At 37.9% G+C, this 24,018-nt stretch overlaps 2 protein-coding genes across 2 annotated transcripts in view; both read left to right on the top strand.

Moving 5' to 3' along the window:
• The first annotated feature begins 363 nt into the window (after nucleotides 1-363).
• Nucleotides 364-13,268, top strand: fah (fumarylacetoacetate hydrolase (fumarylacetoacetase)). Its single transcript, XM_003969457.3, has 14 exons — nucleotides 364-533; nucleotides 982-1,092; nucleotides 1,410-1,531; nucleotides 2,124-2,173; nucleotides 2,465-2,555; nucleotides 2,856-2,953; nucleotides 3,589-3,641; nucleotides 5,151-5,250; nucleotides 6,671-6,801; nucleotides 8,100-8,175; nucleotides 8,599-8,645; nucleotides 11,211-11,312; nucleotides 11,670-11,787; nucleotides 12,430-13,268. Exons 1-14 carry the CDS (start codon nucleotides 453-455, stop codon nucleotides 12,504-12,506), a joined length of 1,257 nt encoding a protein of 418 aa, XP_003969506.1. The 5' UTR covers nucleotides 364-452; the 3' UTR covers nucleotides 12,507-13,268.
• A 2,561-nt stretch (nucleotides 13,269-15,829) lies between these two features.
• The window catches only part of arnt2 (aryl-hydrocarbon receptor nuclear translocator 2), a 40,086-nt gene continuing 31,897 nt past the window's right edge, over nucleotides 15,830-24,018 (top strand). Inside the window, exons 1-2 of the mRNA XM_029845653.1 lie at nucleotides 15,830-16,445; nucleotides 22,222-22,336. Of these exons, the coding sequence (XP_029701513.1) occupies nucleotides 16,415-16,445; nucleotides 22,222-22,336 (146 nt within the window). The 5' untranslated portion in view covers nucleotides 15,830-16,414. The remainder of the gene's footprint in view (nucleotides 16,446-22,221; nucleotides 22,337-24,018) is intronic.

Below are 24,018 nucleotides of genomic sequence, written 5' to 3' on the forward strand. Positions count from 1 at the left end.
TCACTGCATGCTTAAGCTGCACCTGCACCTTTAGTAGTATTTGTATATATTTTGATGGTGCAAATGGCATTCTGAATTTACACTGACTTATTGAACATAACAAATTCAGTATAATGTCAAATCAGCAAGACACATATTTTTCATCATGTATTTTACCTTTATAGCTAAAACATTTACAATTACATACACTTTTGGAATAAGATCATTTTCTGTAGCTCTTGCTACAGCACATCAGTTGTATGAATTATAATTTTGCTTGGTCATTTACTTTCCTGGTTCGCAATAACTCGGTTTAGGGTGGTTACTTGAGGCAGTCTGTGATTGGCTTTGCTGGGGTGGGCCTGCCCAGGGCTGCACATCTGGAAGTGCTTGCCTTTACCATTTGCGTTGCTGCCTGGTCTTTCACTCACTCCTTCTCCTGTTGTGTGGTATAAATTTTATATATAAAAAAAATGTCCTTCATAAAAGTTAATGCAACCTCTCATTTCTCATTCAACAACCTGCCATATGGAATATTTTCCACAACTAACAATGTAGGTGGTCTTTATTTCTTTAACATATTGAAATTGGATGGGGCGGGAGCAATTGCAGTCATGTCAGAGACTCTGAGGCCAGACCCAAGGCTCATTGGGGGGTAATACTGTATCTCCAATCCATTAATAAACTGCCTCTGTTTTCTTGTGGTGGAGCTGGAAATGGTTGGAAACAATGATCTTGACTTCTATAATTGCAACTTCAAACATTAGAAGTGGAGGAGCAGAATAGAATTGGAGTAGCTGGGTGCAATCAGGCACAATTTAAGTTTGAATGTTGTTTTTAATCTTTGCATGAACAAATTTTATAAATAAAAAAAATGCATGTATAAAAAAATATACTTAGCAGCTATCTGTTTGACAATGTTATCTGTGACTTGGTAAGGATTGAAATGTGCATACAAAGCACCTACATTCAAAATTTAACAGGCTACATTTATTTTCTCAGCCAAAACGTCGCATTGGTGTTGCCATTGGAGACCAGATTCTGGACTTGAGTCTGATAAAGTCTTTGTTTCAAGGGCCTGTGATTTCCAAACATCAGTATGTGTTTGACCAGGTAAGTTAAACAGGAATAGTATTTAATAGATGTACTTACAGTGGAAGAAAAAATTGGTTAACCCCCCTTCTGAATATAAAACAAACGTATTTTGTTGGTGACATTCTCTCCAATATACGGTATTGTAGCAGTTGCACAATATTGTATCAAATTATTGAGGAAATGTTTAGTATAAAATAAGCTATCAAAATATGCTCTAAATTATGCATTGTCTTTTATGATACAATATCACTGTAGCAGACTATTACCCTTCTGAATATTACTTTATTAAGTGATTATTTGAAGGCTGCTTATTGTGTCCTCACCTCTCTCACCAGCCCACATTAAATGCCTTCATGGCGCTTGGCTATGAGGCATGGCAGGAGGCCAGGAAGACACTGCAGATGCTACTGTCAGCCAATGAAAGCACACTGAGAGATGATGTCAGCCTTCGCTCAAGGTCAGATCTCATTGTAGCACAGTATTATCACTGAGTCTCAGTTTGAAAAAAAGGATGCTCAATCTTCTGAATACCAGAAACAATAAGAGGTCCTGTGATGCACAGTAGCACAAATTAAAGAAGAAAAATAACAATTTTTGTGCCAATTGTGGTCACAACTATTGTGTATACCAGACAAAGCCATCCATTTTCTGTTTCCTTAGCTTTGTGACCTTGTAGGACTGGGTTGTCCACTTGGGCCTGCAATTTTTCAGGAGTTTTTTTTACCCCAAATCTTTTTTCTTTGGTGAAAGCAGGTGTCTACCTGTTAGGACAGAAATCTCAATAGTCAATGCAATTAATAGCCATTTCAATCAATATTTAGAGCAATGTGTTCTTTAACTCCCTAAAAATCAAATTTCAATGTGAATAATCTGAAATGTCAGGGTTAATTTCTTTGCACACAAGGTATTATTGGAATTTTAAACAGGATAATTTATTGTTTACTGAAAATCAGGCTGTTCTTTAAAGTTCAGTTTTTCTCTATACGTACTGTATATGTTTTGTATTACAAAACTATTATCTCCTAAAGCATTTGTCTCTTTCCTTTTAGTGCATTTGTCAATCAAAGTGTAGCCACGATGCATCTTCCTGCTAATATTGGTGAGTGTCTCTGTCTCCATATTGTAGATTTATACACACAAAATCTGTATTATAGGGATACGTGCAGTGGTGTGTCAATACATAGTGATTTCATCCATGTAAAGATTACATTCGTCTTTTCTGAAGGTAGATTAGATCAATAACATAACCTTACATCCTTCATTTATAATAACTTGTGAGTTTAATTGGTAGTTCAAGACAGAATAGAACAAAGACAATCAGTTTTTAAAAATAATTAATATAATGTGTTTGTCACCAGATGTCTCTGCTTGCTCTCCTTATAATCCTCAGGTGATTATACAGATTTCTACTCCTCCAAGGATCATGCGACGAATGTTGGCATCATGTTCCGGGGGAAGGACAATGCTCTCATGCCAAATTGGTATGTTCTTGATGAGGACTCGATCAGACCATACCAGACAAGACAATATGACCTAAGCCTATAAAATTATTATCAACAACAACACTGTTTTTCCCTTCATCTGTGGTCAGATAACATGAAAGGTTTGGGCCTATTAAACATTGAATCATCTTGCTATGAGGCAGCTGTGCTGTACGACTGTGCCACAATGATGTCCGACTGGCTGGTTGATTGATTGATTGATTGATTGATTGATTGATTGATTGATTGATTGATTGATTGATTGATTGATTGATTGATTGATTGATTGATTGATTTCAGGCTGAGGCTTCCAGTAGGATATCACGGTAGAGCTTCATCTGTCGTGGTTTCTGGGACTGAAATCCACCGTCCTGTTGGCCAAATGAGACCAGACCAAAGTAAGATATTTTTTATTTGTAAGATTTATAAATTAATACCCAATTAAAAACAGGATTTCAAACTCATCCGCAGTGTAACACTAGACCAGTAAGATGACCATTGCAGTTTTCCAAATTTTTTCTTTAAAAACCTCTCACGCTAACAGGGAGTAACAGGGATTTGGTCTTTAGCTGCCCCTCTTAAGTTAGCTTTGAGTTAGATATCTTATCAGGTCTGGACATTGACTCAGCCATTGAGGATGTTCACCTTTTTGTGTTTAAACAATTTCTGTGCGGCTGTTGTGGTAGACCTCGAGTCAACATCTATGATGTTTCCCAGAGTTGGTCATCTGTCCAAACTGAACAATCAGACAAGGGGTTTGATGAGTGGCATAACCAAAAATTGGAGAAAGTTCCAGAAGGTCAACAGTCACTGGTGCATTTCACCAATCTAGACTTTATTACAGAGTTGCCAAGTGGAAACCTGGTTCAGCTATCAGACACATTAAACTGCACAAGAAAAGTCACGAATTGTAAAGACCATTAAAGTTGAAGGGAAAGCTTCGACACCATCAGAATTATATATGAAGGAAAATTGTTGACTAGTGAAAAGAAGTTTTTTTTCTTCTTCATGTGTGTGTTTTTTTGTCTTTCAGCAAAGCCTCCAGTTTTTGGTCCCTCCCAGCAGTTGGATTTTGAGCTGGAGATGGTAAATATTAGTTTAAATTTACCCAACCTGCTTGTCCATAATGTTTCAATGAATAAAGTCCTCCTCTTTCCCATGTCTTAAAAAGGATTAGTGTTGCGCCTATTTACTGAAAGAAAGCATTTAAAACAGCCATGGAGTCATCCATCTAGTGGGACTGTCATCATTTTACAGATTCAAGTTTCTAACGTTTTATTTTCAAGGTCAAAGCAAGCCTCTCTCTGCTATGGTTAAAAACCCATATGCCTTTTTTATGCCTCAACAATCTTAGACACACTCCTTAATACCAAGATAGATAGATAGATAGATAGATAGATAGATAGATAGATAGATAGATAGATAGATAGATAGATAGATAGATAGATAGATAGATAGATAGATAGATAGATAGATAGATAGATAGATAGATAGATAGATAGATAGATAGATAGATAGATAGATAGATAGATAGAATAGTAGATTTATTGGTTCATGCAATCAAATGTGGCACATCTGAACATAAGCCTTGTTTGAATTTTGGTACCAGATTCCAGAGGGACTTTGACCTTTGATCATAAAACAACCTACTATGTTATGTAACTTTGTATTCCTACTCCCTATATACAGTATATACTATATTACTGGTGCAAGTCACGATATGTAGGGAAATTACCTGCTCCTTTATAACTTTAACAATCTGAGGCAGCTCATATTCTTCCACCTCAATCTGCTAACCATCGAATACAAGACAAGCAACAGAGGCAGACATATTCATTGAAGGTATTCCAAGTAATTCTTGTATCAGTTTTGTGTTTAATTTGTGGAGAAATGACCTGCTTGGTGCAAGTCTGCACTCTCAGTGCTTTGTTTCTAGTGTTGCAATAAGCAATTATAAGCAATTATAATAAACCGAGTACTACTACTGAGGTACACAACAACAGGTACATTACATATGTAAAAAACATAATACACTCTCTACAACATTATTTTAATTTTCCAACCTCTTTTTGTCCAGTCGCTGAGCATTTGTCTCCTCTAATCTCTTCAAAGTAAACACACATATCGTAGGTTCAAATATCAGGGCACTGTAAGGGGAACAGATGGCTAACATACCTTTTCATCTCTGATGACGCTCTAAACTTGAACTCTTCCTCATTCACATGCCACTGCAGTCCTAGTGCCGTTTCTAAAGAAATGTTGCACAAACAGTGCTCAAAGTTAGAGTCTGAAAACATATGCAGACAGGCATATACATATGTTATTGTTATTTTTATAGATTGTTTCACATCTTTCCAGAGTGGCTACAACAGTTGCACCATACATGCTGTGTGTTATATCGTATTATAAAGCTAAGGAAACAGAAAATGGATGGCTTTGTGTCTTGTATTATTACGCAGCCTTGTTTGGAAGGTCGGTTCTATGTAAGAATGCATAAATCTAATTAAATAAACTAATGTTAAAACGTTAAAATTGTTTTTTGCCATCTGTTACCACCTTTTGATTAATTTATTATAATGTCTTTTTTTTAACTAGGCATTCTTTGTGGGAGGACAGACTAGTCTTGGACAGCGCATTCCCATTGAAAAAGCCCATGAACATATCTTTGGCATGGTGCTCATGAATGATTGGAGTGGTAAGATTCTCTGCACAATTCAACATGTCTACAAGTCTTTTCTATGTGGTTTTGAGGAGAGAAAAAAGAGCACGTGAACAAATAATACACCACACATAAAAGACTTAAAGTAGTAAAATACAAGTATTCAACCATTAGTAAATAAAAATCACTAGTACCACCCACTGCTCATACAGTACATACTGAGTAGGTATTATTCTGACAGGAGACACTGTGAACAGGTAATTAAAGACCATATTCCAGGATAGAGATGACCTCAAATCAATGTTTAACAAAATAATTATTTTTTTGTAAAATTATACATACACTATTGAGGTTAATAAAGTATTTTTGCAGGAAAATTGATTTTTTTGCATCTGAAAAACTGCTGAACGAGAACAACACATATATAGTTGAATCTAAAAAATAAGAAAAAAAAGAATCTCTGATTCTGACCTGGAGGGGTCATTAAATGTGTACAAATACACATACTACAGTTGCAGCCCTACAACTTTGAGCCTGCTCTCATCCCAGATGACAGAGAATGAGTTGTGTTGCCAGGCCTACTTAGTGGAGAGTAGGATTGTTGTTATATCCATCAGAAAGATAGCCTGTAATGCTGTGCTCACATCACAAAATCACTGATTATTATTAGGCAATAAAAACTAATATCAACCATTTAATACAGACAGTAGTAATTATACTTACCAATAACAGAAATTACTGAGTTTGTATTGATGTCAGTTTTCTGTCATCAACACATAGTCTTTTTGGTCCCTAAAAATGAATATTTTGTAAAATATTCAGTGCAGTAAATTTTTAAAGTACCAAATTTGCATCTAGGGGGAAATGGAAAACTGAGGTTTTGTTTGGCCTATTGGGGTGTACTTTGTATTGGTTCGCTTGTGAGGTTATATTCTAGTCTGTTTATATTCTGATAATGTTTACTTACCATATTTTGATATAATTACACAGTTGCTAGTTTTTTGGAACATACTTCAAGGAGGTCAAATGTACAAAACAATCTAGTACCCCATTAGTCGCCACAGCCATCATAAGTAATGGACTACACTGCTTTAAACATCTATTTGGTAAGACAACTTTAAGAATAATGTATCTATCTGGGAAAAATGGTTAAAAAAAAGTGTTCAAATGTAACATCATGGTTATTGAATGTGTGTGAACTGCTTCACCCTCATGTTGGAACCCAAGCCACTGCGATGACATTGAATGTGTAAAAAGCATGAGAAATGTAGCAATACCACTAGATTCATGTTATACATTATCCGAAAATATAGCGATTTAAATGGATTCTTCATGTATATTTATTAGAATTGTACAAAAACATTGACTGTTTTTGTTGGTCTTATAACCTGATATCACCTTTATCATTTCAGAATCACAACCTATATTTATGTGATAATATCTGTGTTACACTCAGCCAGGGACATCCAAGCATGGGAGTATGTTCCTTTGGGCCCTTTCCTGGGGAAGAACTTTGGAACTACCATCTCACCCTGGGTTGTACCTATGGAAGCACTTTTGCCCTTTGTAGAACCCAATTCTATCCAGGTAAGTCATTATTGTAGTCATTAAGCAGACATGGAGTACAGAGACGAGACATTCTGACATGGGAGGTTGCCTCATTATCACATGGGTGGGGAGAAAGGTACTTGGACACAGGTGCAGGATACTCGGGGGGTGGGGGGGTGGGATTGGTACAACAAACAAATCTCTGCAAAGCTGGATTAAGATATTAAATAAATTTAAAACAATAAGAGACAAGACAAAATAGACAATTACTAATTAGAAGTGTATTCAGACTTTAATGAACTTCATATCATTTATATCTAAGGCAAGGACATTTCTGTTTGGCCATTTCCCCATGTGTTTTTATACTGTTTTTAACTTTGGTTTGTTCTTAACAAATTACACAATGTAAAAAGGAATATTTTCAATTTGAATATTTCTTTAACTTTGGTGTATACAGTACACATGTATACCTCTAGTAGAAATGCCTGCGATCTGTACCATGACGAGGAAGTCTTACCGAGTGAGTACGGTAGTAGTGGAAAAGTGCCATACGAGGTATTACATGAGCCTGTTATCGGCTTATATATAGTATATACTGTAATCATTTTTTATACGTCTAATACAATGTAATGGACCAGTACTCAGTATAGAATCTGGCTAGATTTTCCCTTTTTCTTTTACCTATATCTAGTCCTACAACTCCAGGTTACCATACCCAAATCTAAGTTTGAATTGTGGGACTATAGGAAGGCACAAAGCCTTCCTATAGTTCCCATACTATTTATAACCTCACATTACTCTGCAATCATAGTATTTACCTGCTGACCTGGGTTTTACATTTTTGTGTATACAGTAATCCATATGTACATATCCTTGAAATCAGGCTGGTGGAAGACACTCAGAATTTTTAGTTTCAAACTTTAATTCTCTTTTTGTAACCTCTGCTCAGAAACTAGAGCGTCCCTTTGCAACTTGACAACAGGAGTTTTGAACTTTTCAGTTTTGAAGATCACTGAAGTTTTGAAGAGCACTGCATGACAGTATTGTTGTTGCGTAATTATAATTTCTTTAGGATTAAGGATATTGTTTTTGTACAGGTTTTGTTCATTATTGACAATTATTTCAGTCATTAATCTTGTTGTTATTCTTCACTTATTCTTCTTATTAAGAGGTCACTTTTGCTGAATATGTGGATCACATTCTGAGAAAAAAAAGGTTTTGACTAAGTTTCTCATTTAAATATGCCCTGAAGTATACCCGGTTTGGTTTGTATAGACTGTTATGATTTAAGACATGCTTTAATGCTTGCTTTGTTTGGTTTTTTCTTCACCCTGTAGGAGCCCAAACCCCTTCCCTACCTCCAACATCATGATCCTTACATTTTCAACATTAATTTGTTTGTGTCAATTAAAGGTAAAACACTTAATGACTATAATGTCCAACTAGTTTGGTTAGCTTTAGTAGTAGTCTTCCTACAGATGGTCATATGTAGACATTTTTTGTTACATATATAAAATAGTTGGTAGTAGATTATTTTTATTATTATATAAATTTTTGGCAGAAATAACAAAACACACACACACACACACACACGCACACACACACACACACACACACACACACATGTCACAAATTTAGTAGTAAAGCAGTTAAAAAGTTACTAAAGTGGTAACTAAGTAACTCATTAATTTGTGCAACATTCATTCCTCAAATCAGATTTAAAAATGCATATTGAGATCCATTGCTCTACAAAAATACAAATTATTTTTAATACTATTTTATTTTCATTATGTTATTATTAGTTAACAATATCATTTATCACCTACATTTTTCAAGGACAAGGCATGCAACAGCCAAAGACAATCTGCAAGTCAAACTTTAAGGTAAGGCTCTACACATAACACACTTTAATTTTATAGTTGCTAGTCAAGATTTTTTGCAGTTTGACTTATTGCAGTTTGACACTATTGGTAGAATGAAAAAAATGTAGACTTTCAAACATATGGTATACAACATATGGTATAGAATTATGGAATGTATTGTGTAACCAGAAAGGACCCAATTGCAGCACAAACACAGTTAGCAATGACCTTTGTACCCACAATTTTTAAAACTTTGCAACACGGTGTGTACGTCACTATTTTATAAATGAATACTAAAGGATACAAGCAGGGTGATACCCTGGTCCAACAATGAGATACATATGATTTTTAGCTGGGTGGCAGACAAGAGGAGATGGACCTATACATCGTGTGACCTGAAATGAGGTTTGCCGAGTCTCAAATGGTTGCTGAGAGGAACCGCTGAACATAAATGCAATATTCAGAAAAGGCTAAAAACACATTTTTGGTCAATCAAGCAACATAGTTAAACAAACTGGAAGGACTGTACGTTTGTCAAAGAAATGACCAGAAGTGATTTGATCAACTTGACATGATTTACATTACCATTACCATGAGCAACAGGAGAGAAGTTGGCTGTGGTTTAGCCTTGGAGTTGTTTGAAACTAGACAGAAGGCTGGACAGTTTTTTGATTTTCAGCATTTTTGAAGTGCCTATTCTATTCATGCTGAAATTATTTTGAATATACAAGTAGGTTATATTTAAAGATGCTTCGTAGATGCAGATAATGAGCTGGCTAGTTAGTTGCTACTGCTATCTTGTCCTCTTCTTGTATTTTGTGATTGCTTAGTTCCTGTGAATAACATAAATTTAGCCTGTTGTTACCTTTTAAAGTTATTTTTGTTTACTGCAGGTACGTTCTGTGTGCATACTTAACTTGATTATTTAAGCTTTGCTACATTATGGATTTTGTACATTGTAAAGTGTCTGGATATTGTCTCCAACTGTACCATACCATGTTGACTCCAACGGTGTAAAGCCGATATTGTGTAGCTCCTTATGTCCCCCTACTCCACCAGAAAAAATGATACCCCCCCTCCCACTAACCCTTTAGTTTTAGTAGATGATCTGAGGAGGCTTTAAAGGACTGTTTTAACTTAACTACTTACTCAGCAACTTAATGATACTATTACAAACTAAATTAACTTATATGTGGACAACAAATGACAATGTGTAACAACGGCGTTTCCTAGAGAGACCAAAACACCACCTCCGACCACAAAGAGACCCTGGCTGACAGGGACAAGAGGTCAACAAATAATCTAAATCTATTTTCCGTACTGTGTAGAGGCATGCTGCGTGGAAAAGTGGCATAACTGATTTGATCAGGTCCCTGCTCCTTCCCCCACTCAGTCCTCTCTGCTGCTGCCCCCACTGACTCCCACCGCTGTGGATCTGCTGTCTGCCCCTCCCCCCACTACAACCTCTGAACAACATTAGAGAACTATTCTGCAACCTGTCCCTGGCTCCCCCCTTCCACCCTTCAATGCCCTTTTTTCCGACCTCTGCTTAGTTAACCACAGCCCCAGTCTGTCTTCCACAACCGTGCAATAAATGTCCCTGCTGAGGAAAAAGGAAGGTGAGTGAGGCAACAGGTCCTAATGGCGTTGGGACATCTTGGCTCCTCAAGGTCTGTACTGGCCAGCCGTGAGGTTGATGCTGGGCAGGTTTCCACAGCTGTGGAGAACATCCTGCTAGGTCCTAGTGCCAAATATCCCCCAAACCAAAAGATCTCAACAGATACAGCCAGGGAGTGCTGACATCTCACCTGATGAATAGACTGGAGAGAGTTGTCCTCTTTTACCATGGACCACTGATAATCTCAGACCAATAATGTGATCCTGGACTGTTTCCTGGACTGAGTGAAGAAGCTGGGAGACAAGAGGATGCTGGCTAAGATGACAGCCATGCTCACACGACCGGAACATGCTGATAGCACTAGGCAACAGCTTTTAAAGAAATGTTAGTTGTTTCTTTTCTGCACAGCCATTACAATATTGTTGCTATTCACACACAACACACTCAGATTAATGGTAGTTTTATGTATATGGCTTGACTTTTATGTGGCTGTTCATCACTTTTACTCATCTGAAAACATACAAATACATGCACATCAGAGAACTGTAACTACATACTGTAAGCAGTTTAGGTCTCCTGGAGTTCATGTCCTAATATTCCTGTCTAAAGGACTTCATAGCTAAGTGCTGTAGAAATGTGACTCATTTCTCTGATTGCCTTTTTAAAAGAGAATTATGTCCTTAACTAAATGACCTACCTTGGAGAATCAATGAAGTAAAGTTACATTACAGGGGCAGTCTGTGCCTTAGATGTCAGGAGAATCCCTTTTTTGCCTGAAATGACGTCATTATCTCATGTTCATGTTGATGCCCCGCCCATCCTTAATAAAAAAAAAAATCCAATTGACTAATCCAACTCTTAGACCTTTCAATACATTTTTTTTAATTTAGCTGTAGGCTCTCACCATACTCCCTATAGATTATTTGCATTTTGATTATTCTGCTTACTCACTTTTTTCCTTTCACTAGTACATGTACTGGACCATGAAACAGCAACTTGCCCATCACACAGTCAATGGCTGTAATATCAGACCAGGAGACCTGATGGCTTCTGGTACAATCAGTGGACCTGTGAGTGCCTGCATGTACATAGTCTGATGCCCATTATTAATAAAGACTGCAAGTGATTTTTTCTAATGCATTTTTCTGACCTCATATAGGCAGTCGCAGGGAAGGGAACATAGTGAAAGAAATGTGTCAGCTATGTTGCAGAGAAAATCTAACTGAATTGTCTTTCAAACTTTACATCTACATCAGTGAGCTACCTGTCCCTGAATGTAGTGAGGTAGTTTTATAGAAGATATGCTTTATAGGTGTAAGCCATTTAAATAAAATGATATTAAAGTAGAACCAACAACTCAACAGTAAATTAGTAAATGACAAACATTCATGTAAATTCAGTGTACCATGTGTCCTGAATTTGACCAGGATGCTGAGAGTTTTGGATCCATGCTGGAGCTGTCATGGAGGGGATCTAAGAGCATCACCCTGGGAGACAAAGAGATAAGAAGCTTCTTGAAGGATGGAGATGAAGTGACCATGACAGGTTACAGTGCACCACAGACATCTATTTAAAGATATACAGTGCTTTAAGTCATACATTTCAGATATTATTTTGGTAACATTCCCAGTGGCTTTTAAATGGAATTGGATTATTTTTATTGAAGAAAACATATTTAGGCAGCTATAACCCTTATTTGAGCAGGTACATTTGTTCCTCTTGCGTATCACAGTGCTGGTTTTGATTTACCTCTTTTTACTTTTTTCCTATTTATACTTGTCTATTCTGAAAAGGCTTGTTTGGGCTAAAAAGGTCTGCAAAAAAAAAGAAGTCCAAGCATAGTCACTGTTTAATAGTCACTGTTTAACATACCTGTCTCCCAGATTCATTTAATCAGTAACCGAACGTGGATTCAATAGTCTTTCAGCCCTGTCTGGAATCGGTGGCAGTGCCTGACACTGGATCACAAAAACGGCCTGCTTCACACCACTGCTTTGACTCTGCTTAAGTAGAGAAGCTGTACTGAATAGAAAAAGTTTGCATGTGCACCTTTTTTTTTTTTTTTTTTTTTACATTTTTGCAAGTTCAGGTTATTTTTACAACCACAGTCTATGTTTAATATAATTGCACTTGTGATCTTGATAATAATGTATTTGATTATAACAATGTCCCTCCTCTTCCGTCTAGGTTACTGTCAAGGAGATGGATATCGGGTGGGCTTTGGAGAATGTGTAGGAACTATCCTTCCGTCACTGCAACACTGAGATGCACTTATATATGCTGGCACATATTGCCATTATATTATGACAATACATTATATTGTATATAATATGCTGGCACATATTGCTTTATAGGCATCTATCCCCATTCTTACATACATACAGCTCATAAAAGGCTTAATTGCTTGAGTCAAAAGTAACTAGACTTATTTAGGTATGAATGATTGAATGTATTTCAGCTGAATCTACAGTAAGTCTAACAATTTTTGCAGTTCAATGCAGTGACAGAAACTCACAAGCAGAGGACACTACATTGGAAAATCTGCATATTAACACAAGTCTTTGATACTGACAAGACTTCTGAATAGAAAAGACAGATAGAATGGGATAGGAAAAAATGGTAATTATATTAAATGTTAAAAAGGATGTGTAAACACAGATAGTATCGTATGAGATCATCTATCAACTACTGGCAAAACAGTTTTTTAGATGCCTACTTGGAGCTCAAACTCTATTCACATCTTCATTCTTGTGATCATGATAGGTTACACAATAACAGTGGGAAAATGACTGAAATACACCTTTGCCCTAAATGACTTACTTTCAGGATCATCTCCAGGAGGTGTCAACCCCACAGGTTAACAACTAGGGGGGAAAAAATGAATCAGAGCTCAGATTAGAGAATTCTATGTAAAAGGAGAACATGGGTAAATTACTAAAGAATGTCACGACTTGACATATATTCAAATCTTGTGCAATGATAAGCTATTTAAAAATAAATAAATAAATCCTCGATTATCACTTTCACTTCGTTTGTATATTTAAGTTTTGTTGCATGTTGGGTTTCAAACTGATTTACAAAGATCCCCTGGATGGGCTTTAGTCAGTTATGATCACGTTCCAAGATTTACAGCAATAGTAATCACTGGTAAGAATAATGCATTGAATGAACTTTTTAACTATGAAGTAGAGGAAAAGGCAGGAGAGTGATAAATATATTTGGTCAGGTCCTCCATCTCAGAGACTTTAACCATGTCTCTCTGGCAAAGTATTCCACAGTGTAAGGTCCACAACCTGAAGGGCCTGATACCCTTTTGTTCTGATATGTGTATAGGAACAAAGTAAAAACTGATCAGAAGATTGTGCAGGATGAGCAGGGGTATAAACATTCAGCTAAGATGAAACTGGAGCTTATCCAAAGATTGCTTTAAAAGGGATGACTAAAATTTTACAAGGCAACATAAAATGAACTGGGAGTTAGTGAAGTGCTGTGAGAACTGAAGTGATGTGAGCTCATGTTGTTGAGGAGTCCTGTCTAGGTACGGGAGGCTGACTCCATCTCTACTTTTAAAATTAGGTTTAAAACCTACCTCTTTGAAAAAGCTTATTATCACTAATTCTGTAGTTGCAGTTATTATCATAGACAGACAAATTATCATACTTAGGGGGTTGTCTAATCATTAGGTTAACATCTTACCTATGCTGCTATAGGACGAGGCTGCCGGGGTCCAGAATGATCACCTGACAGGCCTCTGTCACCCCACTGGGAAATGGTCTCCTCTCCTCTCCTCTCCTCTCCTCTCCTCTCCTCTCCTCTCCTCTCCTCTCCTCTCCTCTCCTCTCCTCTCCTCTCCCTCTCCCTCTCCCTCTCCCTCTACCTCTACCTCTACCTCTACCTCTACCTCTACCTCTACCCAGCCGGCCATCAGCAGGAGGGTCCCCCTACATGAGCCTGGTCCTGCTCAAGGTTCCTTCCTGTTAAAGGGGAGTTTTTCCTTGCCACTGTTCCTTGTCTGGGGTTAGGCCCTGGGATTTTGTAAAGTGCCCAGAAACAAATTTGATTGTAAAAGACGCTATATAAATAAAAATTGATTGAGTCCTACTCCGTTTTGAGAGGCTGAAGTCGATTTAGTTCCTTCTGGCACAAACATGTAAAAAGACAGAGTAATCCAAGTGGGACAGTATAAAAGCATGGATATTGATCTTCAGTTCTGATTTTAAGATTAAAGACATAGCTGACTTGGCTGGACTATTCGATTCAGCTATGTGAACCCAAATGTTAATGATGGCCTAGGTGATAATTAATGTCCATGTTTTACGTAAGTTAATCTTTGAATAGAAAGCCACTGTTTGAGGCTAGGCCAACAGTTTAATATCACCAGAATAATGTTGGTTATCATCAATATGTTGGTTATCACGAATATGATGATGACCAACATTTTTAAAATTAAAAATGAAACACTCTGCACGTTCTGTCAGGAAATATAGAGTAACTGAAGGCTGCACAGAGCCTGTGCGGGGCAGGAAAACATCTGCTTGGGGAAAATGGAAGATCCAGCAACAGAACAACGTCAGTGGGGTTTGGAAAGACAAAATCCTTTATGGCTACAAATAATAAACCTCCCCTCCTGCAGGGGGAATGGACGTTAACTTATTGTTCAACAGATTTGATCAGTCATGTGTCAACGGGCCCTTTCCGCCACACTGCAGCCCCCCCTAGTTGGAACCTCCATAATTATCCAGAACTTTGCCCACACAACATCAGTTAGAAGCTTCTGAAGTCCTGTGCAGTTCAGCTGTGAAAAGGTTTGGACCCAGCTGCATGGGTAAAGGCAGGGTACACCCCTGAAATAAAATACCAAGTCATCACAGGCCCCTAGATTAGAGCTCTTTGGGGATTTCTTACCTATCATAAAACATAGTAAAACCTGCAGCACAACAGAAAGACAGAATTATTATGAAAAGCAGTTGCAAATGACAGAGGCCAGACATTAGAGCTCTGATATTAGATTCATGGCCTCTTGGATGAATCTTCAATTAAGGCTCATATTTTTGCCTTTCGGACACAAACTTCTGGCTTGGGTGAAAGGAGTTAACATGTACTGGGTAGGTGGGAGACCTTCATAATACATAGTGGTTTCGCATTACAATTGTTAAAAGATTGTGTATATTTTATAGATTTCATCATATTGTAAAGCATTTTGCAACTATGGAAAAAGTCAGTCAATACAATATTGAAATGGAAGTAAATCCATTTTATTGCCTTGATATTGTCATACATTTCTCTGACATTCCTACTGCCTTTTGGCTATTAAGGAAAATGAGGCTAAAGTAACATCTCGTGATGTTACTGCTATGAGTTACACATCAGTTGCAGTGGATTATTCAACAGTTTAAAATTACATTTATGCCAATTGAAAACTAAAGCATTTTTAACTTAATGCAAGGTTTGTAAACTTTATTGGGAGATGCATATGAAGATAATAAGTTAAGACTGGGTTTGTGATTATTGGGCCATATGTTAAAGCAAAATAGAAATCATAGCAGGAACATGACTGTTCTCCAGTGGGAGGAGTTCAGTTAAGACGTAGGAATGCTCTGCATGGCAGGACACTCAAGCAGCCTGGTAGTGATGAAAGATGGAAAAAGAACCACGCAAGAGTTACGTGACCGACGCACACCTGCATGGTTTTGCTTGCTGGATTTGCTCAGTACCATTTTCATTTGAAAAATGTGCGCAACTCGAACAGTTCGCTCATATTTGAATTTATTATTTTATGCCATGTGAATATATCCGCTGAAAAGTTTCTGGATCAAGTCAGCGGAACCATCAATCTAAACTCCACATCCCATCGTTTATAATAATTTATTCAAGTAACCCTAAATCTCGCGGTGCTACCATTCAGACATCTTGCATTTAATTAGAGCTTCACTTGGAGGGTTTTTCCTTTTCAACATACATGCACAGTTTCTCCATGTTTTGAGGAAAAAAGCAACATTTATTCAAAGCCAGAATTTAGGTTACATGTCCTTTGTTTTAACGACAACGAGGCTGTTGTACCGACCGTCGCCTGCCAATCAACCCCCCGACATTAGACCGTATCTAGCGGGGCTGCTTCGTCGTATTGTGGACTATTTCCATCGCTGCGGCTTTATTTCCCTACGTTGAAAGGATGGCAACCCCCGCTGCCGTCAACCCATCGGGTAAGTAAATCCCTCCTGTAACGTTACGAGGCAAAATGAGCGCTGAAAAAGACATAATGGTAAAGTAGCTGATATTTTTTTCGACGCTTGCCGAAGATGGCTGTCCCGACAGGCCGATGAAGCCTCGCCAGAGCGTCCATCCCCCTTCCCCCTCCGACCTGCTCTTAACGCTGCCCTAGTAACGTTTTCGTGGCTGGCATCTTTTGCTGAATGCTATAAGGTCTTCGCTACATTGATATGACAGTGATCCACTTTTACCTTGGCGATCTGCGTTATAATTACTCATATCAAAGCTATTTCGCATCTGCTCAATCATATACGAACATTACTTGCCAAATGTATTGGGGGTGTTGATGTTTTCTGTTACATATAAGCATGCAGATTAATTTCTTTTGGGGAAGATCCTATAGACATGTGTCGTACACGTAAAGATATTGCATGTAAAGTACAGTTGGCACATTTTCAGACCCTTTTACTTGTTTTACGTTTGCAACCCGATACTAAAACAATGCATTCAAAAATTTTCATTATAGTTTCCAAAATTAATTTTTTGCCTGGGGTGAATACAGTGGTTGGACCCAGTATGACTGTTGTTGTCCTTTTAATCTCTCTTACGATTTTTCAACTTTAGCAAATTTTGGGGTGTATACTTTACGTTTAGCTCTGCAAGCTTTAGCGTCCGTTTTAAGACAATTCTATGCAGAATATAAACTACATTGATCATAACATTCTTCAGTGCAAATCCTAACTTTTATGCAAATGACATCCAGCAATTATCTCTCCATCCCAGCTTACCTTGAATACTTTCCCTCTCTGAGATAACTTTTTCTTAGATTGAGCTTTGTAACTGCTCATAATTTAAATTTCATGCTCTGAAAGGTGAAACAACCTCTGATGTCTCTTAGTCTTGGGTATTTGAATATATATCCATATATCCACTTTGGAGATATTTCAGTGTGGGGATGTTAATAAATCATGAAAAACCAAGCTATCAACAAGCCTAAATATTTTTTTATATATATATATATATATATATATATCAACGGTAGGCCCCGTGAAAGTTTGAACAGTTGATCATTGATCTTTAATGCAAACTAAAAAAGACATGAAACATTTAATGTTCTTACCATTTAGCAAATCATGCAGGGTTGATGCAGCCCTCAACCACATGCTGCGAGATGCTTCCAGCAGCATCGTGAGCTCTTGTCCCATCATCAGTGCTCCTGCTTTGGGCATTCAACACCACTCTGTCCTCTGTTGTGTAGATTTTTGCTTTTTCTTGTGAGGGTCCTGTAAAGAAGGACACTATGCTGCTCAGAACTCATTTCATTTTGCCCTCCTTTTTATCATATTTACCTAGCTATGGTCATTTCTGTATGTATGTAATTTTGTTGCATTGTATTGCAATGCCCTTGTGGGAGTGCTACTGCATTACAGTTTGTGAATGTAACGTAAATAAGGCCATGTGTACAATGGACTTTGAGTGATATAGGTACAGTGGGACCTCTACTAGCAAACGTCTCTACATGCGAAATTTTCAGGTTACGAAACGTCTCAACGGGAAAATATTTCCTCTTGTTAAGAAAGAAATTTCAGGATACGAAAGGCAAAAATACGCTACCGCTGCTACTCGCAGCTCGCGGAGTTTAGCGAACGCAAACATGCTTGTAGCTGCTCTGCCATTGGCTATCGCCTAGCATCTTCCTGTAATCCCATTGGCTAGAAGGGACGTCAATATGTACAAGTTTGTGTGTATCGCAGCATCTTCTTCGTCGTCTTCGGGATTTATTGTGGGTGTTCGTATGTTTGTCCATTAGATGGCGGTGTTACCACAAGTGTTAACGTTCGTTGCTAGTAATGACGGCTAATGTAAAATTAGCCTGTAATAAAGTTCATTTTGTTCCTGGAGAAGCCTTGCACTGAATTCCTACATTTATTGTGCGGTCATCTGCGGTCATTGTAACATGTATTTGTTACATGTTTTGATGCATTTTTATGATTTATAAAAAAAAAAAAAAATTATGTCCACATTTTTGGAGGCTTGGAACGGATTAGGGCATTTACTACTTACGTAATTTTCAGGTTACTACTTACGTAATTTTCAGGTTACGAAACAACTTCCGGAACCAATTAATTTCGTAAGTAGAGGTCCCATTGCATTTGGGAACCAATACTGATATTTGGGGTGTAAAAATATGAACTATAGGATGATAAATACATATTTACATAATTTTCCTTGAAAACATGAACATAATTGGCTTCCCCTAATGGTATGTATGCTGTGTAATGAGTCTAGCTAGGCCATAACAATGCAATTTAAAAAGAAACTTAAAATACAAAAGTAAAAAAAAGATATTTACATTCTGATGAATAAAGAAATCTAACAAAATCACAACTCGACCTAATGATTTCATTAAAAAATATCAATTTAAGCAAAATCTCAAAACATTTTACCGTTCTGATAAGAAAGTTGATCAATTCAAAGAATACACAATCAGAATTTTTTTGTGTAAATTATCTAATAACAAATGAGGTAGGTTGCCAGAGGTTTTAAATAATTAAAGTCCAGCAGAGGCACATTTACTCCCTTTTGAAGTTAACTTATGTTATAACTGAGTCAGGCTGTATCTCGCAATAAACACAATGGCTGAATGCTTGTGTGCGACTTTGAATTTATTTTTCCATGCAAATGTTCCCGTTGCTTGGTTCCCTTAACTGTGAGTTGACGACATCAATAAACTGCAAGTCTGACACTTGGCCTCTGCTCACCCATCCAGCTCTCACCTAGACTGTGACGGCGTTTGCTCTCTGCAGCTCGCCGTTGGCTTGGTTAGGGAATTCAAAGGTGAGGGGCTGGATAATGTAACACCATCCGGACCTAGCAGAAGCTAAATTCAGGTGAAGAGCATAACACCATCTACGTTGGGGAACTGCTTGCATCCAGTTAGCTCGCTCTTGGCTAGGCCAACTTACCTTCGGCTTGCTTAGGATAACTATCGGCAAGCGGCTGGCGAGCAGATCACCATCGAGGCCCAGCAAAGAGCTAACACATGACAAGCTTCCTGCTTGGTGACTTTTTATTCTAAATGATACTACTAAAATAATGTTATACAATGAATATTTGGGCTCAGAGGGGAATTATTTGGGAATGATTGTTCTTGCAGTTATTAAAGCAATGTCATTCACATGAAAAAGGTAAATTTTTCACAGCAAGACTTGTCAGTGCAGTGTCAATCTGAGGTGTACCTGTTTTGATCAGCCAGTCTTACATTTAAAGTTCCAATTCATATCTTTGGCTGGCCTTTGAGGTAGTTGTAGAGGGACCTCTGGTGGACAAACTATACAATTTCAACACCCACAACATGGTTAAAGGAGGTTTTTCTCCACCGTTTTTTTTAAACTTTACATTTATTGGAGGTGACATGGCCGATACCAATAGAGTGTAAATAGCTTATATCATCAGATAATAACCAGCCGATAATCGGCTGAGTTCTGGTTTACAATAGTTGAGCTATTGTGTTAATTGATTTCCTTTATTCTGTGGTTAAATTATGTTATGCTATATAAAAATGGCCAAAATATTGGCACTGAGGGGGAAATGGTGGGTAACAATGAACCTAAGACCAAAATAACTAACAGAATCACTGTAATGTAAAAGAAACATCTGAGAGCTAGCCTGACAGGCATAAACCAAAAGACAACCATTACCTATCTAACTTCAAAAACAGGAGGCAAGGATATAACAAAATGGACATTCACTCCTACTGTTTTCTCTCTATACATAATAATTTCCTAAAAACACGAGGCCAGTTAGATGTTGAGGAAGGTGAGAAGCTCTCAGGCAGCAGCCATCTTGGGTTTAAATTCAGTCCCTCCTGGACATTCCACCAATCTGCATGTAACTGAATTTTGGATGACCAATCCGGCGTTGGGCACAATGCACACCTATTTACATTTGTTGACAGGGAAACACAGGAGCAAACACTGTCACCACCTGCCTGTTATTAAATTGTTTTTAATCATTGATAGGGTTGGATTAGGGGACCCCCCCCCCATCCCCCCATAAATTGCACCCAGATTTTGTCAAATGTTCAGGAGCTAGTAATGTCTCTCAAAGTAAAACTGAGCTTTTTCCCCCCCAATCAACACTGCCTTCTCCTTTGGTTAAGAGAGGATTTTTCCAACCAAGTGCTTGATGTGCTATGGATATATGCATACATCTTCCTAGTATTTCTGTGTTGGTAGTTATATATAGACAGTAAGCAGCGCATTCAAGAATACATAAGACTATGGCCCAATCCCTGCAGCAACATGCATACCTTTCAAAATTGTTCATACACCATGACAAAATGTGGAAAAACATTTTGTCATGCTAACAGCACAAACCTTTGTGTATTTTATTGGGATTTTATGTGATATGCCAACACAAAACACTTGAAGGTGAAAGAAAAGTTAAACTGACAGGTTCAGGTTATTATTTTACATATAAAAGTCTGAAAAGTGTGGTATGCATATGTATTCAGTATGCAATGGGGTGGGTGTCGATACAAAAATTTGGAATCAATCTAATACCAAGTGAATACAAGGCATGATCAACTCTGTCTCAGGACCCGAAAGCAGGCAACACGCAGTGGAGAATAATGTCCGAAAGGCGCCTTTATTAACAAGTGAACAAGGTTCTATTCGGTCCGCGTTCACAGAGAGGCTTGGAGACCTCGACTGAGTCACAAACAAGTTGGTTGGGAACTCTCAAAACAATCAAGCTATTGGGGTCAGGGTTTCGTGACGAGGACGAAAACACTCCGACGCTAACAGACGGGCGTTCTGTCATTAAATGGAACGGTTGATTGAAGATTGACAGCAGGTGCGTCTGCCTGCAGCGCCAGCTGTAGACGATGAATGGCTCCTCCACGCCTCCTGCAGGAAGAAACCAGCAACAAACGTCCCAGAATCTGGGAACCCAACACTTTATAATAAATGTATAGATGTTTAGCTAAAAATATAAAAATAAACTACATATAATCATAGATTACTTATTCAATGTAAAGATATTATATTTTTAAACATTTTGATAGTTAAAGACCCCAGAAATGTTTTCTGTGTTGAAGGCTCTTTAGGATTCTTGTTGGTTTCTTTTCCAGAAAGATACTTGGATGTAATGATTTATAGCAGAAGTGGCCACTGTTAAGCTGGGTTTTCTATAGGCAGAAAATGCTTCCTCCAAAAAATATGGGGTACCAGAAAGAGATGCCTACCTAGGACAGATAATGAAACAATTTTGTTCATGAGTGTGATTGAAGTAAAATATTCCGCACAGTTGCATTGAAAACAAATAGAACTTAATATTTCCGACCACTATAAGACACAGTGTATGTAATAGCGACATGCTGGTGGGGGATGCATACGGTATATGTGACATGAACCCTTTTTATTTTATATGTTCTTTACATTTATCAAGCAGATGGTTTCATACTGAAAATAATTTTTTAGACTTTTCAAAGTGTTTTCAAAGAAATTGGTCACATTGACCTATTTAAATGGCTAAATGCCTTCAGTGTGTGTATGTTTTGAAAATTTTGAGCACAACAATACTGTAATAATGATAACAATGATTGTCTTGATCTTAATAACCAGGATGTGAAATTTTCATATCTTTAAATTCCAAACAAACAGTAATGTACAACTTAAAATAAAAGGGGAAAAAAAGTCTTTAGAGCCATATGTATTATACGCTTAATCCAACTGTTTATTTCAGCTGTTTTTTTTTATCCGTCAGAAATGGGTAATGACTTGCCAGGGACAGGAGTGATTCCAGGAGCAGTTGCCGCTGGCCAAGTGAGAATGGGAGGAACCATGCCGGGAAGTCGTGGGGGAAAAAGAAGATCGGGAGGGTATGTATTTCAACACCTGTTTACAGTATGACATTAAAATAATTGTGGGTAAAGGATACAGGATAGCGCAAAATACGTGATTTGCAGGAGGAAAGCAGCGCCTGAAGTCAGTGAGAAATGCAAACAATTTAAAAGCGAACACTTGGGAATATTTGGCGTGTTGCATTCACTGAAAATGACAACTGGAGATGACCCATGTTATTAGTAAAGTTCACTCTAAAATCAAATATATCTGTAACATGACCAACATGAGGAACCACATTAGCTGGTGGCACACAGAGTAATCTCAGCCCTGAGTAAAATCATTGAAAAGAAAACCAACCAAAGCTCAATGTCATAACGGTCTGAGAGCTCAGAGGGTAATTTGGTGTATAGGACATTTCAAACAGTGTCATTAATAATACAAGGTTTCACCCGCTGGTAAAGACTCTCAAATTTTGGTACCCGATCCCACCCCCACAAACAATTGCTGACAGTCCCAACATTGTATATGGAGACAAAAACCAAGGTGATGGATTCAGTGAGCAAAGCTGGCTGTATTGCCATCACATAAGAAATCATGCATTTCTTTGACGATCAAGTCTTATCTAATGGTAATGGCACGTTACCTTAGTAATGACTAGGAAATGGGGTCACGTGCTGCAAGCAAGGGTGGCTTTTGGGAGCCACATTGGTTTGCATCTGACGGAGTTTTTGACTAATCTATCGGAGGAGTGACAGCTAACAGAGAAGCTGTTGTTCTAGTGACAGATAATGCAGCAAACATGATGGTAATTTCTGAGGGGAGGTCTTTGCTTGTGAGGTCAGTGCTTTTCTTTGTCTCCAAGATGACAAAAGCCATGGTGAATTGGTTATGCATGCATTCATTACTCACCCACAGGTCCCGGTTCCACTAGTGCATATGCAAATTTTACATTTTTCTTGTTTTTAAGTAACGTGTTACGAGTGGTTGTACCAGGACCCGAAACCAGGCAGCACACAGTGGCGGATCGTCTTTCGAGAGGCTTTATTGAAGTTCACAGGAGTGTATGCAAATCAAAAGACGAGTAGACCACGACTAAGTTCTTAATCCAAACCAGAAAGGAAAACTCACAACAAAAAATCCCGAGCGGGGTCAAAAGTAGTCCGTGAAGAAAAATACAAACGATAATCCAGGAAACGGGCTCCAAACTAATCCACGAAGGAACGAATATCCAGAAGAGTGTAGTCGGGGTTTCGGTAGCAGACAAAACACGCCAACGCTGGCAAACCGTGAGTACAGTCCATAAATAGGTGGCTTGATTACTGATAGTCTGCAGGTGTGCCAGTCCCCGACGCCAGCTGCGGCTTTGCAGGAAGAACCCCGCAATAGAGTTCCCCGAAGCTGGGAACCTGACATAACGGCTGTTAAAAGGCCATCTTGTTCAATGCATAAATCTGTTGTAATAGGGCAATTTTTGTTTAATACATAAGTACCATTAGTAAATAGATGTGAATGTTATATTTAACGGTACATGGCATTAAGTGCTAAAAGAGACACATTTTTGCCTTAATTTAGAAGTGGATGATTGAGGGGTTTGGTTGTGTTAAGATTATATTGACTAGTTGCTCCTCAAATTTTGTGGATTAACATTACTTAAAATTTCAATACAAATTTGGGGGAGGGTCTCTTTATGTGCATGTCTGTATGTTATTTTTTTTTC

Source organism: Takifugu rubripes, chromosome 13 (assembly GCF_901000725.2).
Source record: "Takifugu rubripes chromosome 13, fTakRub1.2, whole genome shotgun sequence".
Lineage (NCBI taxonomy): Eukaryota > Metazoa > Chordata > Actinopteri > Tetraodontiformes > Tetraodontidae > Takifugu > Takifugu rubripes.